Genomic DNA, 12,500 nt, shown 5'->3' with positions numbered 1-12,500 from the left:
GATCTTGAAGAAAGGTATTTCATCCCATCAGCGATTTGCCAAGCAAATTTCATCAGCTGTTGTGACGTCAGACTGGTTTGGGGTTTGATATCTGGGTCTTTGTAGTAAGTGTCATGCAAACCACGGCTCTTTCTCAGGTAATCCAAGAGGTCACCGTACGGGACATACTCGATCAACACCAATAAGGGCTCTGCAAATGACGAGATAGGGCAATTATATTTTCCTAAAGGCATTTAAGGAAGCTGTCTATCTGTCCCAAGCACGAGATGCGATAAAATACCCCTTAAACAGCTGTTCTCAGGTAGGTGACAGAACGTCTTTGGAACAGAACAAATGACCTCAAATGCCAACTCAAAGAGAGATTTGGCGAATGACCTTTTATCAGAACGTTTATTACGTAGCCAAGTACACTTTGATAGAGCTCTGAGTATCTTTCATAAAAAACAATAATTTTGAATTTTGGTTTTGATAAGACACGAAGAGAAGAATTATGGCAAAATCAGAGGGCTTTATTCCCGTCAATGGAGTACATATCTTCCATCTGCACAATTTGTGATATGATAGTCAGCCTCATCCAATGATTGTTTACTGATGTCATCGAGCGTAAAGGTGCCGATGACAGGATGTGTACCGATAGCTAGCTTACCTGATTGAGTTACGCAGCCTATAAGTTTAATAACATGTGGATGTGGTTTCAAGGTCTTCATCACTTCAAGCTCTGATAGTAAGTCTTTCCTGTCTGACGCTGGAGCACCAGCTGCGAAAAACCGAAAAAGAAACTTCGAAATCTGACTTTTGAGCATTACGCAGCTATTACAACGTCTCCTGGGATTGGCTCAAAAAAGCAATGGACCAAAGCAACAACAAAGAAAATCAACGAAGGACCCTAACCCTAAAACTCAGAATTAACCTTACAGGGAACGCTGAACGGAACGCGTTACATATTCGTTCAATTTCCGTTCTCTTATTCGTTCTATATCCGTTCTATACCCGTTCCAAAACCGGTCCAGCTCTGTTCTCTTGTGTTCCATTGGACGCGTTCCATGTAACGCATTTACAAGAAAAAGAACGCGTTCACAAAAACCGGTAACATTCACTGCGAGATGAAGATGGGATTGTAACTTCGTCAAGCAGTTAGTCTTTTCCTAAAACGAGGTTTTTGCGCTAGAGATATAAAAAAAAACCAGTTAAATTATTGCAGTGATCAATAAGATTTCTTTTTCAATTGTGCAAAAATATAATATTTGATTGTATACAAAAAGTGAGCAAAACAAGGACAAAAGACGACTTACGTATAAATTTGGCCTTGCGTACGTTATTGGTTGTCAAACGCTTACCGACAATACCCGAAGTTTATCTGTTATTTCTTTGTTACAAAGTATTTATCTGGAATAATACCGAAAATAAAAGCTTGTCTATTATGTCTGCTGTTTATTTTGATACTTTCCTTGTGTTGATTTTGCTTTGTTAGCGGACAGCATAAAGACAAAGTTGGTGGAATCCGAAAAGTTTTCGTTGGGCGTGTTACATTTTGATCCGAAACATCGCACTTTTAATTTCGTTTCTATCGTTTGTATCACTTTAACCTTTCTATCGTTCGTTTGGTTCGCGGCAGCTATTGTTTGAAAGAATGGTAAAAAAGAAAGGTTTAAAGCGTTTTTTAAAAGGTTTCGAGGGTTTAAAGTTTGTACTTTGCGTGAGAGAATTAGTCACGTATTGAGTAAAAATTGTCACGTGCTAGGCAACCAAACTTGTTTAGTGAAGCAGAACGAGCCAGTTGTTTTGTTTGCGTGTATTTTCGGTAATGTACAAAAGAAAACGATTAAAGTGAAGGAAACCCAGTGTTTTACAAACGATTCAAACCGAACGAACCAAACCACAGATCAAACGATAAATTTATTTTTGGCGTGATGGTTAAAAATTTAGTGCAAAAACTAGTCGCGTAACGCTAGTTCTGGTTCTACAAATCTAAAGTACTCATTGTCTGCGGATGAACGGTATTATCCAACTAATGTGTACGTAAATTTTCAAGCCTCTTTGGCCATATTGAGAAAAAGAAAATATTCACACTAACATCTCAATCCCGTTCACTGCAACTGTTTTTCTCGCTGATTTGAAGTGCGGGTTTTTTTGTTTTGTTCTTAATTGAAAACAGAAAGATATTTTGAAGCTTTCTCTTTACCAGCTAAATGCACATGAAATGTACTTTCCATCTCCGTTTTCAGATTATTACAGTTTCCCAATTGTACATGTAGTCTTAAAATCAAGCGCTTAATTTAGCGGCCTTGGAACACCAATCCCTTTTTTAACCGGGCCGGGTGTCAAGCGACACGCGCCTAATGCTAACAAACGTGGACTTCACAAAGTACACGTAAATCTCGCTAAGCAGGGACGTTCTCTAGAACGCATTCCTGCAGATGAGAACGTGTTCTAGAGAACAGGTTAAAGAGAACTTGTTTGTTCCATATCCGTTCTGCCCCCGTTCCACATCTGTTCTGTTGCTGTTTCATTTCTCGTTCAAGTTTCGTTCTGATCGCGTTCGCGAACGCGTTCCATGTTAGGTTAATTCTGAGCGGTACTGCATCTGTTTGAAACATCGAGCAAAAAAGGATTAACAAAATTGTTCTCGCCATAAGCAACTTGAAAGGATGAAAAGATAACCTACACAAAAACATATATTTAACCACGTCAATTCTTAACATGAGACAAAATTGTGCAATGGATATCTTCAGCTGATTCACTGTTTATCCAAAGATAACAGAAATAATGTAACTAAACAGCCATCACTTTAACCATCACTGAACACTCATTTACAGTGTACTAGCCTTTTGTCATTTTTACTGCCACAAGTGTTTTCTGAGGCATTCCCCGGAGACCATCCGCTGTTGCCTTGGCAACTTGACCAAAAGCACCTTTTCCAATAATCTTCTCAATGGTCACATGATGTCTGGGAACTTCCCATGAGCGCGTAGAAGGATTAAGAGGCGCGTATTGTCCCTCTTGCAAGTCATTGCGAGGGGTGGGCTGCTGGTATCCAACATATACCATTTCCACCAAATGCTAGAAGAGAATTTAAAAGAATTCAATAAAAATAATCCCTGTTTCGTGAAAGATGCTAATGGAGAAAGAAGGAAATGCTCATCATAGAAGCATACAGTGTTTCCTGGTGCATTGTCATATGCTGACTCTTGATAAGCCCTTTATAAAAAAAAAGGAAAATAAAGAAATGAGGAACTTTAAAAAGAATGGCATTAAGAAAGAAAGCAAGAAAGCAAGAAAGCAAGCAAGCAAGCAACCAAGCAAGGAAAGAAGAAAGAAAGAAAGAAAGAAAGAAAGAAAGAAAGAAAGAAAAAAAAAGAAACCAAGCAAGCAAGCAAGGAAGGAAAGAAGAAAGAAACAAAGAAAGAAAGAAAAAAAGAAAGCAAGCAAGCAAGCAAGCAAGGAAAGAAGAAAGAAAGAAAGAAAGAAAGAAAGAAAGAAAGAAAGAAAGAAAGAAAGAAAGCAAGGAAGAAAGCAAGCAAGAAAGAAAGGATATGAAAAGAAAGAAAAAAGAAAGAAAAGCAAAAAAGGATATACATTAAAGGTACTTTTTAAAGTCAATTCTAATCCTAAAATTAATCTTAAATTAACCACGGATTGACGTCCATCTGCCTCAGAATAACTTAATGTTGGAAATTATATTATGAAGCAAGCAAGCCAGTATGTAAAATCTTTTACAATCCACACTCTTCCCATACGTCTTAAGAGACGAACTTTTGATTCTCTTTACAGAGATCAATCTACAGTAAACAGCCCATGAAAAGGAATCATGTGATGTACAATGAATAAATTAAGGGGAAAATGCTCATATTAGGCTTGGTAGTCTCCAAACACTCAAGAAAATCTAAACGAAAGAAACGTATCATGTATACTGGTGAAATTGAGTCACTTGCCATTGGGAGTAAAAGAAACAAATATACGACACTAAGGCACATAGCTCTTGCTTACCTTTTCTGTCCTCCAGTCCCTAGAAAACAAATGGTAAAAAGAACTTTTTGTGGCTAACTGATGATGGTATGGTCATATTCAATTGACCCTTAAGTAGCATGATTGAGTACCCTGAATAACCTAAAACTTATTTACTTCTACGGAACGTCAACAGAACTTCCCTGTTAATAATAATAATTATTATTGTCGCAATACTCAAGAGAAATCTTGTCCCATCTGCATTCGAAGCTTTTGTGGAAACAGATTCTAAGAATACTTTTGCCATTACTATTTGCAATTTTGATCATTTTGAAAAATACCCAGTCAAATGCACCCTTACCCTCCAAGGGAGCTCTGAGAATTTGGTGTTATATCAATATCACACCTCTTAAGATGACCTAACCTCAAACAGATATTGGGAAAAAAAGAAACACGTGCAAGTGAAATTCCCTCCTCCAGGCTAAAGCCCTTTGACTCCCAGGATTGATCAGTATGTAAATCCTCCTCACAATAATTTCAATGAAATGTCAGTCAGGTATTGAGAATGAAGAATAATATCATCTTAAGAGGTGTGATATTGATATAACACCAAATTCTCATGACTACCCAACAAAGAAATTCATGGTATAAAGCGTTTTCACTGTGACCAGCAGCCATATTCGATGACTGAAACAAAAGAAAGCATTTGCATAAAAATGGAGTTCAATTCCCGGAGGATTAGCTTGGTACACCATCATGGCCGCCAGTCCTTTGTTTTGGAACACCAACATGGCCGCTGCGAAAACATTCTATTGAACGATTCGATCCTGGGAATAAAAGGGTTATCTTCTACCAAACGTTTACTAGTAGCTCATGTTCTTGAACCAGTCTTCAGTCTCTCACTGTTTCCACCACTTCTTTACAACAACACATTAATTTCCTTCTCTCCCCTCAATCTCAACACCTAGTACAGACTTGCTTACTGTTGAGACTGATCACACATTAACGCTGGCAACCCTTATTTAACATGGGTCCAAGCACATATTTACCGATATATCACTACGAAAGAAGCAAACAGTGAATCCAATACATTTATTACAAAATTACAAACGGTTACACTAACAGATTGTGTGGGCTCCCTGTGATTTTACATCATTTAGAATCTTCGTCCAAAGCTTCATATCCGTACAAAGTTTTAATTTTCTCAAGCACACGCACGTCTTTTTCAAAAAGACCCTTCCTTCCTTCGAAAAAGGTGGGAGTTCTATCTAATGCAAGCTTGTATTTATCCAAACAGTTCAAAATGACTCTCACCTTTTTACCTTTTGTGTAGTATTAATAATGAACCACCCCTTTTAACAATTACGTAGGATGAATAAAACTATAAAACAAAACAGCTTTTCAGTTATCTACCTAAAATCGAATGGAAACCCGAGAGGATTCAAACAGATTTCAAGCCGATAAACTCCACGTGCAACATTTGATTTTGGATTGAGGTAGACTCTTTTCAAAACTATCAGTTAACTAATGTCCAGGTCGGCAAGGTACCAACGTTGACCGTGTCCCTCTAACACTTTGTTTGTTGACAGTTGCTGCAGGAAACACGAGTTAGTTTGTAATGGTTACCACTCTAACAGCCGAATTCACAAAGTGTATAAAGTTAACCTGTAAACCATTTGAACTTTTTAAAAATAAAATATTGCCATAAAGACAGAGATGGCATATTAGCAAAACAAAGAGGATGAAATTGGATTGAATTGCTTGCTACATGGCAGCTGCACATGCATGCAAATAACCTCCCAGACTCCTTTGCATGCTACCAAAAACACTGAGAAAGTCTGGGCAGTTTCAGAAGGTTATCATTCAAACAGGCTGTAAATTCTCCATGTTTGTTTGACAGAAAGGTCCTTTTTTTGAAGAATTTACCAATTTTAAGTAAAACCCTAACAAACAGGAAAAAAGTAGGAATTTCTTGAAAAAATAGGAGAAAGGAGGAAGCAGGCCAAGAAATAGTAAAAATAGGAAAAAAACAGGAAATTGGTGCCCTGACAGGGTTCATTTGTGAAATACTTACCCTTTGTTTCATTTGAGTATTTCTTCTTCCGCACACACCAAACGGTAACTGCAATGATAACTGACAAGGAAACTGCTCCCAAGACACCACCAACAATAATCCAAGTGTTATCACCTTAAAACAAATGAGTTGGTAAATGAACATGAGATTCCCAACTCCATGTAAGTACAGTAATAAGGGGATGTTATAAAGACTTGAAAACTGGCCAAACGGATTTTCCTGGCTCCTTTTCCAGATTATTCAAGTACTAAATACCAACACTAGTTATAATCAGAGCTACATGTATTAGTGAGGTGCATGTTAATTGCATTGTATGCAGGGTATTTTCTCCACATCAACTGCTCCCAGGACAGCACCAACAATATTCCAGGTGTTATCACCTTAAAACAAATGAGTTGGTACATGTAAATGAGATTCCCAACTAAGAAATAATGGGATGTGATAAAGACTGGAAAACTGGTCAAATGGATTTTTCTGGCTCCCTTTACAGATCATTCAAGGACTAAATATGAGAACCAGTTATAATCAGAGATATTAGTGTGGTGCATGTTAATTGCATTGTATGAAGTATATTTTCTCCATATCGACATCCTCTAAAATTTTCTTACGAACTCACAACGATAAAAATGAATGATGGACTATCAACGTGACTATCATTCCTTACTAAGATCAGTAAAATCACAAAAATTATGACTGGGTTTAAGTGGGCTTCATAGCTCTATTGGCAGAGCATTGCATTGGTATTGCAGTAATTTTAGGTTCAAATCCTCTCATTACGTCTTAAGCAACGTTCATGAATGCCATGGATGATCTAAACTCATAACATGCTTCTTCTGCAGTGCAAATATATACATTTCATATAACTATATAATTACTGGTGAAGTGCATTTGATGCATGTGTCCGTCAGTTTCTGTGTAACCTTTAAATGAAAGTTTCATCCACAAGCCCTATTAGGTTAAAGGGTAAAGTTTGATCTAAGTCTTTTGTGGGCAAGCAGTATTATACACTGTAAGTGTTCATGATGTTTATAGTACAGTTGTATGTTGTTACACTGCACAGTGCCTCACCAATGAAGTACATGAAGCAAGGCATCTAGGAGCTACTGTACATGTAAGTGAAAGGAAAGGTTACGTTTATGCAAACGTTGGCCGTGTAGCACTTATATTTTAAAAAGAGTTTACTGAATAGAGTGTAATGTGAAGTGCTAGATTTCTATCCCATATGAACCATGTGAGCGTTAGCTTACTAATGTAAATGGGCCCATATAAGGACAGAGAAATAAACATATAAACGTAACCTTTCCTTGTACTTGTACATGTTCATTGCCGTGACTTTAACATCTTCAGTTCCCACGGCCTGCTCCCGACTGACCTTCTAGCTCAGTCGGTAGAGTGGCAGAGATCTAACCCAAAGGTCGTGGGTTCAGTTCCCACCCTGGTCAGAGTTTTTCTCTGTCCTTGTGTGGGCCCATTTCCATCAGTAGGGCTAATGCTCACATGGTTTATATGGGATAGAAATCTAGCACTTCACATTACACTCTATTCAGTTAACTCTGTTTACATGTAAGTGAGTTTGCTTTTTATTTCCTAACACCCGACAGTATCATAAGCATGTTTTGGAACTGTGGATAAAACAACTTTCTGATCATCACCATGGGTTAGCTTAGTCTGGACTTCCTCAGGGGTTGGTCCAGTCCTGCAGCAGCACGATCACAAATTTAAGTTGTGATCAAGCCTGGATCCTTATGGCTTTTTAGCAACACTACTTTTGCTTTAAAACCTGAGATATGGTCTAAGACTTCTTTTTTTTAAACTTGTTAAACGTTGAGCATAGATAGCCTTTCCAAGGAAGATGCAAGTTCAAAATGGGATTTTTTTATATGTTAGTACTTAACAAGTTAAAAATCTCAGCTATTATTCCTTCCAAGTCTTAGGTCATGTTTACATAGAGGAAAGGTGCGACGGCTGACCGAGCTACCTGGGAGAGCCAACTTTTCATACATTCCTGTACAAGTAGAAAACGCATTGAAGCATTTACATGCTAGACAGGGTACCCTGTCTACTTGCCCAAGGCACCCCTCTAGGTGGGCTATCTTTTTGCCATGTACACTGTAAACAGTTTGTGCAGGGTTTTTCCGGCTAACCGAGATGAGAAGACAGTGAAAACATGGTGGCGTAAAATTACATGTACCATCCTGTGGAATGTTTTAGTTAATAATTACCTACCAATGACATCTTCTGAACGAAATGACAAACCTAGTGTAAAATAAAGTCCCTAGACACTGAAAAGTGGCCGCTAGCATAATAAGAAATAACAAATTTAAACTTGCCACCGAAATGTTTGTTTTGTCTGCCATCTTTTTTGTTGTGCTTGGTGGCCACTCAAAAGATAGCCCACTAGCCATCCCGCTCAGGTGGGTTCAATGTAAAGGAAGGCTATGTTTTAAGGTGGCGAACACAGGTTTCGCGCACGCCCTTGCTAACGCAATGCAGCACACGCAAGGATTGCAAAAAAAATAAACATGGCTTTAATACAGCAATCATTTTATTTGCTCAATGCTTCCGCTGTCTGTACTATTTTCCCTCAGCACCAAACTAAGTGTTTGATAGTTTTAGTCTTTTATGGGAAATGTATGTTAGAAAAGGTAAAGATGCAAAGAACTCCACAATTCGCAGACTTTTCTTTGTTATGAAAAGAACCCAGCTAATGCAGCGCATGTGTAGTAAGTTAAAAAATTGTGATTGAATGCCGAATAGCTTTCTCAGAAGTATGCCTATTTCTTGAGAACCACTCGTTAGAATTTAACAAAATTTGGCATAAAAATAATTAATTTTTAAGAAATAAGTAACTGGAGTATTGAAAAAAATTGGAACTTTAACAAAGGAAACTCTCGACATTCCAGTGAACCTTCAACAAGGGATAATTAAAGTTCTCTCTGTCAAATTATTATTAAAATAGTGTTAACTTGTGAGCATTGTTACAAGTTTGGTGCATGCAAGTTATAAAGAAAATCTAATGACCAGATTTACTGCAAATAAATAAAACCGATTTTAAAAGACCTGTTTATATTTATACGTGTTGCCATGACAACGGCATATATGTCAGCTTAACTATCCAAAAACCGAAGTCATGTTGCTAACACACTTGCTACCATTTTTGCGGGCAAAGAATCAAGGGTTTTAGAGAAAAAGGTAAGAGACATACAGGTATCAAAAACTGTGTTCAGCCACCTTAACTATACCAGCATGGTAGCTCGGTCAACTCAGGGCCCTTAGCTTCATAGTGACAGTGACCACAAATTTGAATTAATTTATTATACTAAGAGAAAGATGCCAAAGAATGACGCAATACTAATAGTACAGAGCACATTCTCAGAATCCTCACTGAGAAGTAATAATAACGGTAATAATAATGACTTTATTTACAGTCAATCTTCTAGCTACAGTACCGCTCGAAACTATTTGTGCATTTGCCGCGGTTCTGACTAGGTGAAACCACAGGTTCAATCCCCAGTTTGACCGAGGTAGAACCTCGTCTACGGTAACCGAAAGCCGAGGTTTTACCTAGATTTTTTCCGGTTGATTTACGCCGCGGTTAAGAGAGGACGCAGTATGCTAAAGAAATCTGCATATTTTTGCGGATCAATCGCAGTGATAATTAGTATGCGTTTTGCCGTATTTACAATCTGCGAAGTTTGGCACATTCGATTATAATAAAGTCGCATTCATAAAGTGTTGCTCGTTTTTCTTTTTCTAGCAAACGACAAGATTTCTAAAAGTTGTTCGAAATCTGTTTAATACAGATGTTATAAAGATCAGCAGAAATTCTATCAAGAAATTTACACGTGTTTGGGAAAACTCGTCTTAACGGTGACGCCGCTCGTCTAGCGGCCGGCCTTGAAAGATACGCGAAAGTCATTTCGATCTTATCGCCCGAAAGATGAAAGAAAACGATTAACTTTACAAGTAATTGTCAGCCGTTCGAGCAAAGTGGCTCTTCATTTGTTACAAACTTGTCAAGCAGTTTGAATCGAACAGCGTATTTCATGAGCTATCGCTCTCGCTTGCGTGACGGAAGCATGCAGCTTAGTTTATTTACGTTTTAACTCGCCAAATTGGCAGAGGCTTCATTGAACTCGTCTATCGTGTGATCGTTGAAGCATTAATTTAAGTTAATCATAACAATTCAGAGGAATGAATATTCCTGAATTTCAAGCTCAACTGCTGAATTACCTGCCACTTAATATTTTGAATCAGAAATGATCGTAATTAACGCGCGACAAGGAGTGGTCAGGAGTTGCTTAAGAAACTTCGGGAATACAGTTAGGGTTCTTCGCTGGTGTAATCTTCAAGTCATTACATGTTGTAGTAAGGTTTAGTTCAAAGTTAGAGCTTTTCAACAACTATCCCGTAAACATTTCTATTTGGACCGGACGCAAAATTTGAAGCGCTTTTTATTCTAAATATACATATTTCCTGTCGGACCAGTTGCACTGGCGGCGACTTAAGTTACGCATAATCCACAGTTTTTTAAAAAGAAATGTCCTTTTACCCCTTTCGAAGAACTGTTCATCATGATAGCGGAAAACTTACAAGTTATTAAACATAAAGATGTAAGAATTAGGCATCATGAAAGGTTATCAACATTCTCTGTTCGCAGCTGTCACGGCACAAATGAGATGAACATATTTAACAGTGCGTTGCGTTGCGTTGCGTTGCGTCGGTGCTGTGAAAAACAGCTTGGATATTCATTCTTCACCTTGGGGAGCTAGGTGTGATAATATTAAACAATGCTTTGCAAAGTACCAATGGTTTCTTGCGGCACATTACAGCAATTAAGTCGGCCGCGGCATTTGGTTGCTTTCGTCTTTGCCTCGGTTGCGGTTTTCGTCCAACCTAGGTGATTTCGCGGTAAACACTATCGGCAAAGACGAGGTATTACCGCATGCAAATGCACTAATAGTTTCGAGCGGTACTGTAGCCTGTAATAGGCCCACTAATCGGGGACACTACCCTAATTAAAACACGGAATAATCTTTAAAATTACAATAAAATCCTTAGGCTACAATAACTATATACATGTACAGACTGTAATAAAATACATTTGCAGTAATTAATTTTAACTTAATTGAATTCTATAGCTATAATTCGAGAAACTGCATGTGAGGCAGTTGTCATTACAAAAGTCGTTCTCCACTAATCTAGCGAGATCTCAGATTCTAATGCCATGAAGGCCATTAATGCCTGTCTCTCTGTCTATAAAAAACAATAGAGGAAACTTACTTTTTGGTTTCGGGGTGTTTAATGTTGGTAGACGTAGAGATACAGGTGGAATTCCGATGTCAGGAAACACCTTGACCCTTAATCCTCCAAGCCTGTCATCCACGATTGCTTTTTGAATTTCGGAAACAATAACATCTTTTGAAACCTGAGTGTTGAACCTTAAGACCACATCAAAGATCAGACTTCCACATCTGCAACAGAAAAAGAACTGAGTTCATGTACTTATGTATTAAAGATGATTTCAATGCATAATCATGAATGCAATTTAAATATTAACTTGAAAGTAATTTTATATAGGTTGGTAGTATTTTGACAAAGACCAGTGACCCATAAGTCCTAGTCAATCTCATGTTGGGCATCAACATTTTTATCCACATCAACTGGCCAGTCAAAAACTGGATAATGACTCGTGAACGCTGTACATTAATCAACAGAAAAACAAAACAAATTTATTATCATCATCATCCTTATCATTCCTGACTTTTGAACTTGAATTTGTGCTGTTTTGATTTTTCTCTCTGGCATTGGAGCCATCCCATGGTTCTCAGGTACATGTATACTGTACATGTACTTTGCCTGAATAGTTCAGTTAATGAAAATAACTTTACTTAAAATGCCAGCTGTTCCCGGAAGAGGTATCTTTTCAACACACATGTACTTTGTATGCAAATTATTATTCCTGACTTTCTCCTCTTTCTTTCTCCTCGGATAGATTATGATCATGATTATGATTATTAAGACTATTATTACTATTATTATTGTCCTCCTTCACCTCACCTTGTATCAGCGATCAGTTCTGCACCAGTGTAACTCTGAGTATTAGCAAACACCTTGACCAACTACATGTAGCGTCATACCAATAGATATTGACAAAAAAATAACCATTATTATTAAAAACTGAACTATGGATATCACTATTACAGTTCATATATACCTGCTGTACCTATATGCAATTTATGGTCAAGGAATGCGTCAGCAATAAAGCGAGCTCAAAACATTTTTGTAAAGGTACACATTATTTAAAGGGGTACTCTGACAAAAGAACACGATTTGTTAAAAAGTCTCAAATCCTCGAGGAAACGCCGCCAAAATGTTGCATACGCTTTTCACACAATGAATTCATTTAACTTACTTTCACCAACATTTCAATGTTATTACGTCGAAATACTTGTTTTTCATAGAATCCGCCATTATTGGT

At 37.7% G+C, this 12,500-nt stretch overlaps 1 protein-coding gene across 1 annotated transcript in view; it reads right to left on the bottom strand.

The window, feature by feature from the left end:
- LOC137982366 (fibroblast growth factor receptor 3-like) overlaps nt 1-12,500 on the bottom strand; it is a 42,345-nt gene that overhangs the window by 9,459 nt on the left and 20,386 nt on the right. The window contains exons 6-13 of the mRNA XM_068829472.1: nt 12,080-12,141; nt 11,303-11,493; nt 6,020-6,133; nt 3,988-4,006; nt 3,156-3,198; nt 2,826-3,060; nt 647-757; nt 1-190 (exon numbers count right to left, since the gene is read on the bottom strand). The exon at nt 1-190 is cut by the window's left edge and continues 1 nt beyond it. Coding sequence (XP_068685573.1) covers nt 1-190; nt 647-757; nt 2,826-3,060; nt 3,156-3,198; nt 3,988-4,006; nt 6,020-6,133; nt 11,303-11,493; nt 12,080-12,141 — 965 coding nt within the window. The remainder of the gene's footprint in view (nt 191-646; nt 758-2,825; nt 3,061-3,155; nt 3,199-3,987; nt 4,007-6,019; nt 6,134-11,302; nt 11,494-12,079; nt 12,142-12,500) is intronic.

The sequence above is a fragment of the Montipora foliosa genome, chromosome 13, assembly GCF_036669935.1.
Source record: "Montipora foliosa isolate CH-2021 chromosome 13, ASM3666993v2, whole genome shotgun sequence".
Classification (NCBI taxonomy): Eukaryota; Metazoa; Cnidaria; class Anthozoa; order Scleractinia; family Acroporidae; genus Montipora; species Montipora foliosa.
The sequence above is the reverse complement of the archived record's forward strand: the minus strand, read 5'-3'. Positions and strand labels throughout refer to the sequence as shown.